The sequence below is a fragment of the Giraffa tippelskirchi genome, chromosome 7 (assembly GCF_054371585.1).
Source record: "Giraffa tippelskirchi isolate mGirTip1 chromosome 7, T2T-mGirTip1v1.2.pri, whole genome shotgun sequence".
Classification (NCBI taxonomy): Eukaryota; Metazoa; Chordata; class Mammalia; order Artiodactyla; family Giraffidae; genus Giraffa; species Giraffa tippelskirchi.
The window spans coordinates 15,130,044-15,149,453 of record NC_137281.1 but is presented as its reverse complement, the minus strand read 5'-3'; the positions used below and the strand labels follow the sequence as shown (position 1 = coordinate 15,149,453).

General features: G+C 35.5%; 1 protein-coding gene across 3 annotated transcripts in view; it reads left to right on the top strand.

Moving 5' to 3' along the window:
* Positions 1–19,410, top strand: part of LOC145515674 (uncharacterized) — a 189,202-nt gene that overhangs the window by 14,547 nt on the left and 155,245 nt on the right. For all 3 annotated transcript variants that reach the window (XM_081516709.1, XM_081516708.1, XM_081516710.1), the window contains exon 5: positions 11,180–13,442. In XM_081516709.1, the coding sequence (XP_081372835.1) occupies positions 11,180–12,534 (1,355 nt within the window). In that variant the 3' untranslated portion in view covers positions 12,535–13,442. Of the gene's footprint in view, positions 1–11,179 lie in introns of those variants that run through there.

Below are 19,410 nucleotides of genomic sequence, written 5' to 3'. Positions count from 1 at the left end.
AAAGCTGACATAAAGGAAGCTCAGAGAGAGGTGAGAGAGGAATCTCGTTAATTGAGAAGATAGTCTTTAACAAAAACACAGGTTAGAAGCTAGAAAACGTTTAAGAGAGAAGAGGTTAAGAGTTTAGCTTTGTGGTATAGGAAGGATTTTCATACAGACATAGGATGCATTCAGGTAAGATGGAAGACTAAAGTTCAGAAGAAAATTAGGGTCCCTGTAAACATCTCTGTCAACACTACTCCCCATCTCATTCCACCCCCATCTCGACTACCTCTCCCCACACTTTTATGTTCTTGTTCAGATTTCTAAGAAAAAATTTTGATGTGGAACTGTAGTGTCAAAGAATACATGGCTAAATTTTATTAATTATTATTATTAAACAAATTACACACACATAAATATGCTGCTGCTGCTGCTAAGTCGCTTCAGTTGTGTCCGACTCTGTGCGACCCCATAGACGGCAGCCCACCAGGCTCCTCCGTCCATGGGATTTTCCAGGCAAGAACACTGGAGTGGGTTGCCATTTCCTTCTCCAATGGATGAAAGTGAAAAGTAAAAGGGAAGTCACTCAGTCGTGTCTGACTCCTAGCGACCTCATTGACTGCAGCCTACCAGGCTCCTCCATCTATGGGACTTTCCAGCAAGAGTACTGGAGTGGGTTGCCATTGACACATAAATATATATTAGCCTAAATATGTAGTTTAAGTAATAATATAACAAAAAATGTACCTACTTCTTAACTTAAGAAATAGAAGATTATCAGTGCCATTTTAGGCCTTTGAGGGTCCCTTCTTAGTGATATATTGCTCCCTACTTTTGGCCCATCCCTACCCCTCACTAGGGTAACCATTATCCTACAACTTTGCTTATCATTTCTTGACTTTTCTTTGTAGTTGTGCCATATATATCCCTAAGCAAAATATTTATATTTGCATATTTTCAATTTCTTATGAAAATGGAAATACATTGTGCTAGTAATTCTGACTTTTCAACTCAAAATTATATTCCTCAGATTCATCTATATTGATTTTAGTCACCATTTTTCATTGAATTTTTTTCCTGGTGAAATGTAATATATTCCACTGTGAAAATCATAATTTATCCACCGAAGGGCATTTGAATTGTTTCAGTCTTCTGTTATTATAAATGTTACTGCTATGAACCTTATTACGTGTGACTGATGGTGCACATATGCTAGAGTTCATGTAGAGAATATAGCCAGGAATTTACTGCATAATGCTATTTTACTTTCTAGATTACTTGTACTAACTTACATTTCTAATAGCTGTGTGTGAGAGTATTCATGTGTGAGAGTATTCATTGCTCCAGACTGAGAATTAACAAATTTAAAACTTTTTGCAAATTTGACATGTGTGACATATTTACTTATACTTGTCATCTGAATTTCCTTGATTACTAAAAAATACTTGGCATCTTTTTATATTTATAAAAGGCTATTTTGATTTCCTCTTCTGTTAAGTGCCTGCTCAGTCCTTTCTTCAGTTTTAGAGATATATATATTTTTATGAGGTATTGTTGATGTACATATATTTCAGGTATACAACATAGTGATTCAGTATTTTTATAGATTATACTTCATTTAAAGTTATTATAAAATATTGGCTATCCTCCCTATGCTATACAATATATCCTTGTTGCTTTTATTTATTTATTTATTTGGCCACACTGTGCAACTGGTGGGATCTTAGTTCCCCAATTAGGGTTCAAACCTGGGCCTATGGCAGTGAAAGCACTAAGTCTTACACTCCCAGTATGTCATATCTTTATCCATTCATCTGTTAATGAACAGTTAGGCTGTTGTAAACAGTGCTCCTATGAACACTGAGGTGCTTGTATCTTTTTGAGTTAATGTTTTCATTTTCTTTGGATATATACCCAGGAATGGAATTGCTAGATCATATGGTAGTTTTCTGATTTTTCTGATCATATTTAGTTTTCTGAGGAACCTCTGTACTGTTTTCCACAGTGGCTGTACCAGTTTACATCCCTACCAACAGTGTAGGAGGGTTCCATTTTCTTCACATTCTCACCATCATTTGTTAATTTCTGGTCTCTTTAATGATGACCATTCTGAAAGGTATGAGGTGATATCTCATTGTAGATTCGATTTGTGTAGGCTATGATTTTTGATACTTTAAGAAACTTTTCTCTATTCTGAAGTCATATGGGTATTCTCAAACTGTCCTCTAAAGATTCTCCTTTACATTTAGTGCCGTAGTCCAAAAATTGGTTTTTGAGTTTGAAGTATTTAATTTCTACTCCTTATGGGAAACCAAGTGTCCTAGACATTTACTGAAGAAGTGAGCTTTCTTTGCTTATTGTTCTGAATGTTACCTCTTAATATATCAGGTTATATTGGGTTGGCCAAAATCTTCATTTGGATTTTTGGTAAGATGCCACAGAAAACCCAAATGAACTTTTTGTCCAACCTAATAGTATATTTATGAATCTGATTGTGATCTCTGCTCCATTCCCTTGATTCTGTTTCGTTTCGCCAGTACCACACTATCTTTTTTTAAAATTTATTTATTTTTAATTGGAAGATAATTGCTTTATAATATTGTGTTGGTTTCTGCCATATATCAGTGTGAATCAGCCATAGGTATACGTATGTCCCCTCTCTCTTGAAAGTACCACACTATCTTAAAAAAATATTTAATGTAAAAACTGAATATTTGTTAGAGTAAGTCCCTATACCTTCTTTATGTTCTTCAGAATTTGCCCTTTGGACATCTAACTGAAGTTTAGGTCAGCTTGTCAGTTTCCACCAGAAAACAAGAAAAAGCTATTGGCTTTTGGTTTAAATTTTATTTATTCTACATATTGACTTTGGATTTTTTTTTTCTATTTGTAAACATAGTTTGTCTTTCCGTTTACTTAGATTTTTAAATTCTTTCAATGTGTTTTATAATTTTCTCTATAAAGGCCACACACATCTATTAGATTAATTTCTAGACATTTAAATTTTGTTCCTATGTTAAGCGTTCTCTGTTTTCAGTTTGTTGCTCATACAAAGAAATAAAGTTAACTTCTATACTTTGACCTTATATATCTAGCAACATTGGGAAACTCACAATACTATTAGTAATTTTTAGATTTCCTTGACTTTTTCTGTGGGTGGGTATGTCTGTGAATAATGGCAGTTTCTTCACTTTAATTTCTTTTTTCTATTGTCCTTAGATCACCAATACAGTATGAATCAAAGTAGTGATGGCAGGTATTTTTATCAATTTCTGGTCTCAACTGAAGTGCTTTGTATATGCTAAGTCACTTCAGTCGTGTTCGACTCTTTGTGACCTTACGAACTGTAAGCCCACGAGGCTTCTCTGTCCGTGGGGATTCCCCAGGCAAAAATATTGGAGTAGGTTGCCACACCGTCCTCCAGGGGATCTTCCCAACCTAGGGATTGAACCCACGTCTCCTGCATTGGCAGGTAGGTTCTTTACCACTGCGCCACCTAGGAAGTGCTGTAATATTTTGTTATTAATAATTCTGATGTTTAAAGGTTTCTGGAGATACCCTTTCATTACCATTTGTTAAGAGTTTTGATTGTAGAAAGCTTTTGAATTTGAAGAAATGTTTTTCTATATCTGTAGGTGATTAGATGGTGTTTTCTTTTTTATGTAGTGAATTACATTTTTAATGCTGAACCAATCTTGTATTCCTGAGACAGACCTATCTTTATCTTTTCCATTCATAGCTAGTTGCTATCTGCCAAAACTTTCTTTAGGTTTTTTGCACCTGTGTTTGTCAGCGAGGTTGGCCTTCAATTTTCCTTTCATGTACTCCTCGTCAGATCTTAGAATCAAGGTTGTCCTAATCTCATAAAATCTTTTTCTTCCTTAGAAGATTTTGGGTAAAATAAAAAATGTTTGTTTTGGATGTTTGGTAGAACTTTGTTCATCTTGGCCTGGGATTTTTTTATGTGTGAAAAGAATTTAATAATTCAATTTCTGTTATAAGAATCTATTTTTTATTTCTCCTATAGTTGTGGAGTTATGGTATTTTTCTAAAGATTTATACTTCTTATGTAAGTTTTCAAATTTATTAAAGTTATTTTCTCTTATCTAAAGTTGGTAGTATATGTAATCATGATCTAGTTTTCCTTCTAAAAAGAGAGAAACAAATCTTTCAACTTATTAATGTTTTCAGACATTTTTACCTCACTGATTATCTCTAATTTATCTTTAAATTTTTGTCAGGTAGTTCTCCTCTATTTTATTCCTCCTACATTATTATGCTATTTTTCTCTCTTTTAAAATATTTATAAAAATTTTGTTTATTTTATTTTTGGTTGTGCTCAGCCTTTGTTGCTACGTGCATCCTTTTTCTAATTGGGGTGAGTAGGGGCTACTCTTCATTTTTGTGCATAGGCTCCTTGTTGTGGTGGCTTCTCTTGTTACAGAGCACAGGCTCCAGGCACACAGGCTCAGTAGTCGGAGTATGTGGGCTCAGTGTTGGGGCTTGTGGGCCTTAAGACCACACTGGCTTCAGTAGTGGTGGTGTGTGGGCTCAGTAGTTGCAGCTCACAGCCTCTAGAGCACTGGCTCAGTAGTTGTGACACACTGGCTTTAGTTGCTCCGAGGCATGTGGAATCTTTCCGGACCAGGGATCAAACCTCTATCCTCTGTATTGGCATGCAGATTCAAATCCACTAATTACCAGGGAAGTCTTTTTTTTAGCTTTTAAAGTTACATAATTCAGTGTTTTGGGGGGTCTTTTCTAAGCATTTAAGACTATGTTAGGAATATAGTCCACATGTTTTGATATATAATATTTTTGTTATCATGTATATCTTGCTGCTGCTGCCAAGTCGCTTCAGTCGTGTCCGACTCTGTGCTTCCCCAGAGACGGCAGCCCACCAGGCTCCACCGTCCCTGGGATTCTCCAGGCAAGAATACTGGAGTGGGTTGCCATTTCCTTCTCCAGTGCATGAAAGTGAAAAGAGAAAGTGAAGTCGCTCAGTTGTGTCGGACTCTTAGCGACCCCGTGGACTGCAGCCTACCAGGCTCCTTCATCTATGGGATTTTCCAGGCAAGAGTACTGGAGTGGGGTGCTAGTATATCTTAGCATTTTCTAATTTCCACTGATTTTTTTTTTCCTGACCATGGATTATTTGGAAGCTTTAAGTTCCAAATTTAAGTTTTTGTTTTAACTACATTGCACGTGGAGGATACGGTCTGTTTAATATGCATGCTTTGAAGTACTTTGAAGCCTATTTTATGTCTAGGGAGTAAATTTTGATAAACTGTGTATTCTGGAAAATGTCTGCTGCTTGTGTAGTACAGCATTTGATATATGTTCATTGGATTAAGCTCATTAATTGTGCTGGTCAATTCTTCTGAGTCTACTGATTTTTTAAAAAAATCTCCTTGAGCAGTATTATTAAAGTGTTTTATAATATGTTTTGGGAATTATCTTTCTGGTAATCCCAGAAAGATTATCTTTTGATGAATTCTTCTATTATTATTACTCTTTAGTGATGATTCCTCCCTTAACTATTTAGCTTGATAGAACTTTATAAAGGCCTTCTTTTATTACTGTTTCTTCAGTGTAGTTTTCTTCACTCCTTTACTCTCTTACTTTCTATGTGTTTCTTTTGTGAACAGTATATAGCTAAATATTTTTTTGTCCAGTCTCATAACCTAATTGTGTTATTGTTGAGTTTTAGCAGTTCTTTATGTATTCTGAATATTAACCTCTTTTCAGATACGTAATTGGCAAATATTTTCTCCCATAACCACTGTGGGTTGCCTTTCACTCTGTTGATTGTCCTTTATGCACAGTAAGTCTTTAATTTTCATGAAGTTCAATTTGTCTACTTTTTTATTACCTATGCTTTTGGTATCATAACCAATAAATCATTGCTGAATATAATGTCATGAAGATTTTTCCCTGTGTTTCCTTCTAAGAGTATTTTAGTTTTAAGTTTTAGGTTAAGTCTTTTATCCATTTTCGGTTAATTTTTATGTGTGGTGTAACAACTTCTTTGTTTTACACGTGGATATTTAATTTTTCTAGCATCATTTATTGAAAAGCGTGTCCTTTTCCCCATGGAAAGGTCTTGGCACACTCATCAAAAATCATTTGACAATATATATAAGGATTTATTTCTGAGCTCTCTATTTGCTATTCCATTGGTGTGTGTATATATATAGATCTCTTTCTGTCATATCACAGTGTTTTGTGTACTGTAGCTTTGTAATATGTTTTGAAATCAGGAAGTGTGACACCTCCAACTACCTTCTTCCTTTTCAAGATTCTTTTGACTATTCAGAGTCCATTAAGATTACATATGAATTTTAGGATTGATGTTTCTATTTCTGGAGAAATCACTGGGAATTTGATAGGTATTGCATTGAATCTGTAGATAGCTTTGGGTAGTGTGGACATCTTAACAGTATTAACTTCTAATCCATGAACACAGGATGTCTCCATTTATTTACAGTTATCTTTTAATTTCTTTCACCAATGTTTTATAGTTTTCATTATATAAGTCTTTCACCTTGATTAATTCCGAAGTATTTTATTCTTTCTGTTGCTGTGGTAAATGAAGTTGTTTTCTTAATTTTCTTTTCAGATTGTTCATTGTTAATGTATAGAAATGCAACTGATTGGTGTGTGTTGACTTTGTATTCTGACTCTGTGCTGAGTTTGTTATAACAAGTGTTTGTTTTGCTTTTGTGGAGTGTTAAGAATGTCTATGTGTAAGATCATGTTGTCTACAAACAAATAATTTTATTTCCTCTTTTCTAATTTCAGTGCTTTTTATTTGCTTTTCTTGCCTAATTGCTCTGACTGGAGTCATTTCTGACTTCAGTTGAATTGCTCTTTTTTATTAGTCAGTCTAAAGGTTCATCAGTTTTGTTGATCTTACTGAAAAACAAACTCTTGGTTTAATTGATTCTTTCTATTGCTTTTTAAATTTTCTGTTTGGTTTATCTCTGCTTGAATCTCTATTATTTTTCCTTTCTTCTACATTTGGTTTAGTTTGCTCTTTTTCTAGTTTGTTAATGTTTATTTGATATTTTTCTTCTTTTGTGATGTAAACTTTCACAGCTATAACTATTTCTGAGGCATCCCATAAATTTTGGTATGTTGCATTTTTATTTTCATTTGTTGTAAGATATTTTTTAATTCCTCTGTGATTTCTTCTTTGATCCATTGGTTGTGTAAATGTGTGCTGTTTAATTTCCATGTATTTGTGGATTTTCCAGTTTTTAGGTTGCTATTGAGTTATAGTTTCAGTCCATTATGATTAAAAAAGATTCTTGGTATGATTTCAATCTTTGAAAATTTATTAAGATTGTTTTATGGGCTAACATATAGTCTATCCTAGATTCATGTATATTTTTTGGTGAACTTTAGAATTAAAAAGAATTTTTTTTTTTTTTTAAGTCACAATATTTTTGTTTTGGCCATACCGTTTGGCTCACAGAATCTTAGTTCCCCAACCAGGGATTGAACCCCAGCCCATGGCAAGTGAAAGTGTTGAGTGCTAACCTCTGGACCACCAGGGAGTTTTCCTCAAAAAAAGAAAAAAATTCTTGCAGTGAGTTTTCCAAACTGTAAAATCTGAGAGGACAGCATTCCACAAGATTGTGCTTATTTCAGACACCAGCTTCAAGTTGGGGCATCCTTGGGGCCACCCTCATTTCGACCAGCTGGCTGCACATTTGAGAATGCCTACAGTCACCCTCAGGTTTGATAATTCACTAGAATGACTCACAGAACTCAAGCATATTATTATGATTACACTTTTACTGTAACAAAGACTGCAGATCAGAACTAGCTAAAAGGAGAGGCACCAAAGGTGGAAGGCTAGGAGAGTTGCAAATGTAAGGTTTCAGTTGTTATAAGGGCCCATCAGGCATCTCAGTATTCAAAAGAATATTACCAGCCAGGGAAGCTCTCTTGAGTTTTTTGTGTTTGAGGGGGGGTGGCAGGGGAAGATTAGTTTTGTTTTGTTTCAGTATGTAGGGATGACTGAGTGAATCATTACCCAATGTGACTTAATCTCCAAGCCTTTCTTCCTTTCCCAAAAGTTAGACTGATATGGTGGCTCAAAGCTCCAACCCTCTGATCATATGGTTGGTCTTTCCAACATGGTTTGCCTCCAGCCTGAGTCATCTCCTTAGCAAAAACTACGTAAGGAGTCATCATGAGTCACCTTATTAGTGTTAATTATCAGGTGTAGTCCAAGAGGCTCACCATGAATAACAAAGACACTCCTTCCAGGAGTTCAGATGACTTAGAGGTTACACAGGGACACAGCCTGCCACATTCTTTGTTGCACAGTTCTTTTAAGAAATCACAGAAGGCTCTGACTATAATTAAATGAACATAACAGGTAAATTTAATGAGACTTTGTGGCTTTACCATGTTGGTTCCTCATATATAAAAAGCAAGGTGTGCATCTTCTCCATTTACTCAGATTTTAGGGGGCAGTCCCTTATTAGAATTGTAAAGTTTTTTTCTTTATGCTTTCTTCTATTGCTTTTTAAAATTGATCTAAAATTACAAGATAATATTCTTATTTGAAAAAAGAAGTATAAATAGTATAGTACTTTCCCACATAGCTTCTATATTCTATTATGTGCCTTTTATTTATCTATGTGGTGTTTTGCGAGTCCCAATGTATACTTTATATATAAAGAAAGATAGTTCTTATTAATGGTTACTGTTATTAGCCATTGTTTTATTAATTATTTCAAGACATTTCTTTCTTCTTTTTATCTGCTGTGTGTGGTTTCCAAGATTGTAGTTCCCTGATCAGGGATTGAACCCGACCCTCCACAGTGAAAGCATGGAGTCCTAACCCCCGGACAGCCAGAGAATCCCTTTGTGTCATTTCTTAATAATATATTCCAAACTGTGTATGTTATTGTGAAAGTGTATTTTATTCTTTTTCAGTATAAATCATTGAACAAGTTGATTTTTGTTATAACCTTTAATATCATGTGGTATTAATGTTCTCACCTCTGATTTTTTCTTGCTTACATTTGCCCTTCTTAATATATTTTGGTTTCTCCTCTTTTCCTGATATCTTTATGTTGGAGTGCTCTGGGGTTTATTCCTTTGCTCCTTTCTCTTCTATATATGCTCATTCTCTTGATAATATAGTCTTGTTAAATACCATCTATATGCTGGCAACTCCCAATTTAAAAATCTCGAGTCCAGACTTCTTTTTTTTTTTTTTTTTTTGAGATATAGTTGATTTAGTGTGGGCTTCCCTGGTGGTTCCAGGATAAAGAACCTGCCTGCCAATGCAGGAGACATGGTTTTGATCCCTGGGTTGGGAAGATCCCCTGGAAAAGGAACTGGCAACCCACTCCAGTATTCTTGCCTAGGAAATCGCATGGACACAGGAGCCTGGCAGGCTACAGTTCATGGAGTCGCAAAAAGTTGGACACAACTTAGCAACTGAGCATGTACTCATAGTTGATGATTTAGTGTATTATATTAGTTTAAGGTATACAACATAGTGATTCAAAAGTTTTAGAAGTTATACTCCGTTTATAGTAATTATAAAATACTATCTATATTCTCTGCTCTGTACAATATATCCTTGTAGCTTATTTTATGCGTAACAGTTTGTACCTCTAAATCCTCTGCCCTTATCTTGCTTCCCCCTGTGTCCTTCTCCTTACTAGTTTGTTCTCTGTCAACAGTGTGGGAGGGTTCACTAGCCAATGTTGATGGCTGTTCCATCCTTCCATTGTTCAAACCATAAACTTGGGAGGCGTGTTTGTCTTATCTCTTTCTGTTAACACTCTATATCCAATCTGTCAGGATATCTTCTTGGCCTTTCCAAGAGGAAAAATTAAATAGAATCTGACCACCTCTTTATATCTTCATTGATATCTCTCTGGTCTAAATAATTATTATTTCTCACATTGATTGCTACAATAGTAGGTCCCTTTTCTTCTCCTCTTGCTCTCCACCTTCCAGTAATTTCATTAAACTGTAACTAGATGTCACTTCTGTACTCACACCAATTCAGTGGCTCTCCATCTCAGAGTAAAAGCCAAGTTCCTTAGGAAGCCTATAAACCTTAAATAATCTAATTATCCTTTACCTCTGACTTCATCTCAGCCCTCTCTAGCCACATTGACCTTCTTGTTATTCCTCAGACAAACCAAACATGCCTTTGCTTTTAGGCTGTTTCTTCTGTCCAGAATGTTCTTTCTCTGAATATCTAAGTGACTAACTTTTTCACTTCCTTCAATTCTTTGCTTCAGTGTTAACTTATTAATGATTCCCTCCTTTGACTTCACCTTCACTCCTGATCTCTCTTACCCTGCTTTTCTTTTTCCATAGCACTTAGTACCTTCTAACATACAATAAAATTTACTTATTTAGCATTTATTTCTGTTCTCCCCAAGAATGTAAGATCCATGAAGGTAAGGATCTTCATTTCTTTCAAAACTGAAAGCATATAGAATAGTACCTGGCACAAGGTTCAATGAATATTCTTGAAAGAAGTAACTGTAAGAGTGGAGATTATTTCAGTTCTTGTATTATTCATACATGCATAAAATTATAACCAGGTCCAACCACCTACACAAATCCTTCTTGACCTATGATTTACTGTATTGATTTCCTTATTATTCTAATCATTTCTCCTCAAGTTTATTGTTGTGGTTCAGCCACCCGCTCATGTCCAACTCTTTGTGACACCACGGAGAGCACGTCAGACTTCCCTGTCCTTCACCGTCTCCTGGAATTTCCTCAAATTCATGTCCATTGAGTCAGTGATGCCATCCAACCATCTCATCCTCTGTTGTCCCCTTCTCCTCATGCCCTCAATCTTTCCCAGTATCAGGATCTTTTCCAATGAGTCGGCTCTCACATCAGATGGCCAAAGTATTGGAGCTTCAGTATCAGTCTTTCCAATGAATATTCAGGGTCGATTTCCTTTAGGACTGACTGGTTTGACCTCCTTGCAGTCCAAGGGACTCTCAAGAGTCTTCTCCACTCTCCTCCTCCAGTTACTCTATGACTTATTTTCAGTTATTGTTTTTGCACTCTTCAGAACTACAAAAAACAGTGTTCTTGTGGGTCTTATTTGCTGTTAAATTCACATACTTTATACATGCACATTTATAAATGTACCTTCTGGTACTTAATAGAGGAGAATTTTTTTATTATTTTTCAGACTGGGAATCTGTGTGTGAGACTGAAGAATTAACCCCAAAGCAGGACATTTATGAACCACAGTCATCTCAGAAGGTAATAGAAAAACTTACAAGCTATGGCCTTGAGTACTCCAGTTTGAAAGAAGAATGGAAATGTGAGGGCCATCTTGAAGGGCAACCGATGAATCAGAAAGCATGTTTCAAGGAAGAGACAATCACTCATGAAGAAGCCCCTGTTGATAAAAGAGGGCAAGAATATAACAAAACTTGGATAAGTTTCCATCCCAACACACTACTTCATACTCAACAGATAATCCCCAAAGAGGAGAAAGTACATAAACATAACACACATAAAAGCTTTAAAAAAAAATTAATTGCCATTAAGCCCAAGAGTATCTATACAGAGAAGAAACTTTTGAAATGTAATGACTGTGAAAAAGTCTTCAGCCAGAGCTCATCCCTTACTCTTCATCAAAGAATTCATACTGGAGAGAAACCCTATAAATGTGTAGAATGTGGGAAAGCATTCAGCCAGCGATCAAATCTTGTTCAACATCAGAGGATTCATACTGGAGAAAAACCCTATGAGTGTAAGGAATGTAGGAAAGCCTTCAGTCAGAATGCACACCTCGTTCAACACCTGAGAGTTCATACTGGAGAAAAACCTTATGAATGCAAGGTGTGTAAGAAGGCCTTCAGCCAGTTTGCTTACCTTGCTCAACATCAGAGAGTCCATACTGGAGAGAAACCCTATGAATGTATTGAATGTGGGAAAGCATTTAGCAATAGATCATCTATTGCTCAACACCAGAGAGTTCATACTGGTGAGAAACCTTATGAATGTAATGTCTGCAGGAAAGCATTTAGCCTTCGTGCATACCTTACTGTACATCAGAGAATACATACTGGAGAGAGACCCTATGAATGTAAGGAATGTGGGAAGGCTTTCAGCCAGAATTCACACCTTGCTCAACATCAGAGAATTCATACTGGAGAAAAACCTTATAAATGTCAGCAATGTAGGAAAGCATTCAGCCAGATTGCCTACCTTGCTCAACATCAGAGAGTTCATACTGGAGAGAAACCCTACGAATGTATTAAATGTGGGAAGGCTTTTAGCAATGATTCATCCCTTACTCAACATCAGCGAGTTCATACTGGAGAGAAGCCTTATGAATGTAATGTTTGTGGAAAGGCTTTTAGTTACTGTGGATCCCTTGCCCAACACCAGAGAATTCATACTGGAGAGAGACCCTATGAATGTAAGGAATGCAAGAAAACTTTCAGGCAGCATGCACACCTTGCTCATCATCAGAGAATCCATCTTGGGGAGGCACTCTCACCACCCAATCCAGTCAATTACCAAGTCCTGTAGACTATTTCATAAATACTGTTGGAATTTATACTCTTTTCTCCATCTCTAATATTGCCATCCTAGTTTAAGACTCATCTCACATGGATCACTCTATAGCTCCTTTTTTTTAATTTTTTAAATTATGAAAGTATGATAACACATTTACAGGAGACTTGGAAAATACAAAACAAAGTTATATAGTTCCGCTATATATTACAATTATTTTTTTAAGTAGATAAATTAAGGCTTTTAGTTGGAGTTTCAATATCAAACTCTCAAAAATTAATAGAGTGAATAGGCAGAAAAGTAGAAGGATGTAGTAGAATAGAAAAGTACTATGAACCAATTCAACATAATTAAGATTTATATAATTTTCACACAACAGTAGGATATAAGTTCTGTTGAAGTTCCCATAGACTATAAACCAGGAGACTCTGTAGCATATCCAGGGATGTAAATTGAGGTGCAAAAGTTTCGTGGTCTGAAAGTATTGAAATCATACAGAGTCTGTTCTCTTATCACTGTGGAATTATGTTAGGAATCAATATCAAAAGATATTTGAAAATAACCTACACATTTTCAAGTGCAATGTGACATTTACCAAGAGAGATCTTTGACTTAGCCATCGAAAGCCTCAATGAAGTTAAATGATTGGAAAAACACAGACGATAATTGCAGAGAAGAAAGCACGTAAATGAGAAATTAATATCAAAATTAGAAATTAATATCAAGAATACTTTAAAAAAAAAAAACATGTATTTGGAAATTAAATGTCCACTTTTAAATGATGAGTGTATCTAAGAAACCATAACAAGGAAAATTAGAAAATATTTGTAACAATAAAAATGAAAAGAGAATTTTTCAGAATTTGTTTTGTGCTCAATGCAACTAAATACAGTGTGGAATCTTGAGTAAAATATGAAGACAAATAATGGACTCTAGCATAAAATTTTGTGAAATTTGAACCAAATCTATACTTTAGTTACTGTATCACATGTTAATTTCTTGTTTGTTTAACAACATAGTATTTCTTTATATTCTCGGAATTGAAATTTCAAGCATCATTTAAAAAAAATTTTTTTTTAATCACTAAAATAATAAGTTTTCTAGACTTTTAGCAGTAGTATTAGATGCCAGAATAAATGAGACTATAACAAAGTTTTGAATAAATATAAATTAGAAATCGAGCATTCTATTCATACTCAGTCAAACAAGTGGAACCAAAATGTCATAAATATTTTAGCTAAGCAAAAATTCATCTTTTCTAAAATATATATATTATACATATTATATGTATATGTATGTATACAAAAGCTTTTCTACTAAACTTGATAAAGGCTTGAGAAAACAAAAAATGAGACAGACTGGAAAACAAAGTAAGTGAAATGGGAGAACTGAATATGAAATAGAAAAAGTGAAACTAGATAAAAGTAAAACATGATATCGTCCAGTTGTTCTTAAACATGGCTGCTCATTAGAATCACATCTGGAGTTTTGGGGAAAAAAGTAATACCCAGGCATTTGTGTTTTTCAAAAAATTTCCAAGATATTTCTAATGTGCATCTGGATTTTCAAAAGTGATTACTAAATGGTAGTTTCAGCTATAGAATTCTATTAGTTTCTGTTGACCAATCATGAGGGTCACTCTGTAGCTTTCTAACAGATCTTCCTGTATCAGCTTTTGGTCTCCTTAAATTCATTTCCCACCATGCACCCAAAATGATCATTTTCAAGTGTAATAATACATCACTGCCTTGCTGTTGTTCTTTAACATCTACAGTCTTCAAAACTGTCTATGAGGAGCTTCATTATCTAGTTCTTATATACCTTTCAGCCTTATTTTATTTGTCTCTCTCTCAGATCTAGGCACGAGACACTTACCAGGACTAAGAGCCTAGATTCTGGAAAATCATAGCTCTCCTACTACTCTGGCATTGTGTGAATTTGAGTAATTTGCTTGACTTATCTGAAACTCAGGGTTTTCTTTAATTCTTAAAATAGGGATAATAAAGGATACCATAGTGTAGAAATGTGAGTATTAAATGAAACAATGTCTGTTGTAGATTGGTGCATATTAAGTATGAAATTTGCATGCAAAGTACTTCACCTGGTGCATCAAATATAGCAGATCTTCAATTAAATAATAATAGCTAACATGTCTTGAGTGCCTACTATGCACCAGGCACTATTCTACATACTCAACATAATATTAAACTCATTTAATCCTTACAGCTAAAACAAGATTCCTTAGTAGGCAAAGAAGAATATCCATGGGAAGCAGCAGGTCACAACTGGGACAACCTAAAAACTTTAGAATGTATGTAGGAGTGTTTTTTACTAGAGGCAAGTAATAGAAGTAGAACTATAACAGCTGGTTTTAGGCGGTTTCTAAAGAGAAAGAATTAGATAAACTAATTAAAGAAAATGAAGGTTCACTGAGAAAAATACAGAACTTCTATTTAGATCAAGCACAGAGAGTATTGCAGTTAACTCCAAAACCTCAAGAAATTCATACTGTAGCATAAAAAGACATCAGTCCCAAGTAATAGTATGGGTTAATCTAAGTGATTTCATCTAAACTGTTTCATACTACAGAAAAAAAATACAAAGTTTATAAATTTTTATCAGGTGATTATAAAACAAAAGGGGATTGAGAAGAAAATTACAAACTACACACACACACATATATATATACACAGTTTCATTCATTCAGTGAATATTGAGTAGGTGCTGTTTGCCACACACTGATTTAGACATGAGACACCATGATCGATACAAAGACCAGACCCTCAAAAACAATAGATTTTCTAGGTCCAGAAAACTAAAGAATAATAAATCAAAGGGCATTATATAGCCGAGACTCAATAAAGTTATCCATTATTTCTGATTAACAAATTCACTGCAATTCCAACAAAATTTTGCCCTTTAATTTCACATCAAATTTTAAAACTTTTAAAATTAATCTATGAAGTGTGAATTCTAAAGAACAGCAATAAAATTGTTGAATCTAATCAATTTGTAGAAAATTTGCATATGATAAAGCAGCAGCTTTAGAGAAAGAATGGATTTGGGAGTAGTAAAAGAATTGACAGTATACGTCATGGCAGTGAGGGAAACAATCACAATGAACTATTTCAAAAGCATCACAGTACTAATTACTGGAAAGATGTGGAGCAATAGAAATAATCATGCAATGCAGTTGAAAATACAGTAAGTCCCCAGCCCCCTACATACAAACCTTCAAGTTGCAAGCTTTCAAAGATATGTATGTGCATTCGCACGTCTAGTCATGTAAGTTAGTTTACATGTCTGGCGTACCTTGTGACATGCGTCCATCCTTTACAAGTAGCTGTGCTTTTGTGTACTTTACAGTATAGAGCACAGTAGTACAGTATCTTTATTTCAAGTCCAGGATGTCCAGAAGCAAGCGTAAAAGCAGGCAGTGATGTAGCTGATATCTTCTATTGCTGACAGTCCTTCAGCTCTACCATATCCTATTTCCCTCCTCCAGTCAGTAATTCTTACCTGTTCCCTTGATGCCAGCCCCTGTATGCCAGCTGTTTTACTGTACTACTGTCCTTTTCAAGGTACTGTACTGTAAGATTAAAAATGTATTCTTTATTTTTTGCTTTTTATGTATTGTGTGAAAAGTCCACAGAATTCTCGAGGCAAGAATACTGGAGTGGGTTGCCATTCATTCCCTTCTCCAGGGAAAGCTATTAAAGTAGAGTTCTATATAGCCAAATGTGGCAGTTGGGTACCCAGGCTAACTTAGTTGGACTTGGAAAAATTGGACTTACAAACATTCTCTTGGAACAGAACTCATTCCTGTGTAGGGGACTTTCTGTAGTTTTTTAAAAAGAATTTGTCAGTATCTAGTGAAGTTGAAAATATGGATACTCTTTGACCCAGAAATTCAACTTAAACCTCTACAGAGCCTCTCGTGTTCAGGGAGATGTACATGAAGACCCATTTCAGTGTTTGTAGAAATGAAAAGTTTTAGGCAATCAAAAAAATCATTAGGGTTTAAATGTTAGACTTGAAGTTGAAATGAAGGAACTAGAGATACTTCTATCAACATGGATATATCTGAGAAACAATACTGAAATTGAACTGGGGGGTATTTTGTATGATATGGTTCCACTTATCTATATAAAGTTTGAAAACATGCAAATCAAAATTACATATTTTTTCATGGCTGAATACCATATGAAAATAGTGTAATAACATTCATGGAAATAATCATCAAATTGTAATTACCTCTGGAGAGGGAGAAAAATGAGAAATCATTTGTTGAAAAAATAAGCAATCATGGCCAATTCTTCTAAAATGATAAAGCTGGTTGTGGGGTTTTATTCTCTGTATCTTTCTGTATATTTAAACTATTTCATAATTAAAAAAACATTTAATGTTTGCTTTTGTCAGTTATTTCTTCACTGTACCTCAGATGTGCCATATTCACCATTCATTCAACCCATAGTCACCATTTTCTTCAGAAAGAAGTTTGTATACAATTGACTTCCAAATGCAATCACTGTTAATCTGGTGACTTTTCCTCTAGGCATCAGTGTTTTGAGCATGACTGTATTTTTATGCTGAGAGTTTTATAGCCTACTTACTACACATCTTTTTCCCCATCATTCTTTTTTCCCCCAGCTTTACTGAGGTATGATTGACAAATTAAAATTATATATATATAAACTGTACAATGCAATCTTTTGGTATATTTAGAAAGGAAAAGAAAGTGAAGTTGCTCAGTCGTGTTCAACTCTTTGTGACCCCATGGACTGTAGCCTACCAGGCTTCTCTATCCATGGGATTTTCCAGGCAAGGGTACTGGAGTGGGTTGCTATTTCCTTCTCCAGGGGATCTTCCCAACCCAGGAATTGAACCCAGGTCTCCTGCATTGCAGGCAGACGCTTTACCCTCTGAGCCACCAGAGAAGCCCACGTGGTATATTTATACACTATGAAATGATTACCTCCCAAAGGCTGCACCTTCCAGTTGTGGGTTAGGATTTCAACATATGCATACTCAGTCCCTAACAAAGGGGTTCTTTTTATTGTTGAACTATCAGAGTGCTTCATGTACTCTACATACAAGTTCTGCTATGGTCTGAATGTTTGTGTCCCTCCACCCCCACAAATAAAAATCCGCGTGTCAAACCCTAATGACAAATGTAAAGGTATTTGGAGGCGGGGTATTCAGAGGACGATTATGTCATAAGGGCAGAGCCCTCACAAATTGGAGTAGTGCCCTTATAAAAGAGCCCAAAGAGCTCACTTGCTTCTTCTGCCATGTTAGCACACAGTGAAAAGATATCCACCTATGAAACAGAAAGTGGACCCTCACCAGACATGGAATCTGCCAGCACCTTCATCTTGAACTTTCCAGCCTCAAGAACTGTGACACATTTCTGTTGTGGATAAGCCACTCAGCTATGGTATTCCTTACAGCAAAAGGACTCAGACAAGTCACTTACCAGATATGTTATTTATAAACATATTATCCCATTTTTGTAGGTTCTCCTTTTACTTTCTTGGCAGTGCCCTTTGAAGCAAAACAGTTTTTAATTTTGATGAATTCCAATTTGTCTGTTTATTTCCTTTGGAATCGTATCTAAGAAGCCATTAATCCAAGGTCACAAAGATTTACACCTGTATTTTGTCGTAAGAGTTTTATAGTTTTAATTCAGATATATTTCTGCATCAGTTGACACGATTATTTAGATTTTTCCTCTTTACTTTATAAATGTAGCACATTACATTGGTTTCCTATGTTGAAACCCCCCACAGGACCTGGATAAATTACACTTGGCCACAATGTTAATCCTTTCAGTAGCTTGCTGAATTCACTAGCATATTATTATTGCCAGTACAGTTTTGAGGATATTTGCATCCTATTCATTAGAGTTTTTGGCTTTGGTATCAAGGTAATGTTGATCTCTTAGGATGAGTTTGTTAGTTTTCTATTTAATTCAATTTGTGGGAAGAGTTTAAGAAGTATTGGTGTTATTCTAAAATTCACCAGTTAAGCCATCTTGTCCTGAGCTTTTCTTTGTTGGAAGGTTTGTGATTGCTGATTTAATTTCCTTTTTGTTGTTGTTGTTATAGGCCTATTGGTTGTTGTTGTTGTTCAGTTGCTCAGTCATGTCCGACTTTTTGTGACCCTATGGACTGCACCACACCGGGTTTCCCTGTCCTTCACTATCTCCTGGAGTTCACTCAAACTCATGTCCATTGAGTCAATAATGCCATCCAACCATCTTATCCTTTGAAGGGAGCCCTCAGGAGAAGGGCTTCCTTCTCCTGCCCTCAGTCTTTCCCAGCATCAAGATCTATTTCTTCTTGAACTGTTTTTTGTAGTTTGTGTGTTTCTAGGAGATTGCCTATTTCATCAAGGTTATCAGTATGTTGGTCTACAACTGTTTATAGTATTCCTTTCACTTCTGATTTTAGTGGTTTAAGTCTTCTATCTCTGTCTATATATATAGTCATAGAGAAAGATTTGCCTATTTGCTGTTATTTTCAAAGAACCAGCTTCTAGGTTTATTGATTATTTTTATATAGAATTCTCAGTTTCAGTTCAGTCACTCAGTCATGTCCGACTCTTTGTGACCTCATGGACTGCAGCACACCAGGCTTCCCTGTCCATCACCAACTCCTGGAGCTTGCTCAAACTCATGTCCATCAAGTCGGTGATGCCATCCAACCATCTTATCCTGTCGTCCCCTTCTCCTCCTGCCTTCAATCTTCCCCAGCATCAGGGTCTTTTCCAATGAGTCAGTTCTTCGCATCAGATAGCCAAAGTACTGGAGCTTCAGCTTTAGCATCAGTCCTTCCAATGAATATTCAGGACTGATTTCCTGGATTGACTGGTTTGATCTTCTCACAGTCC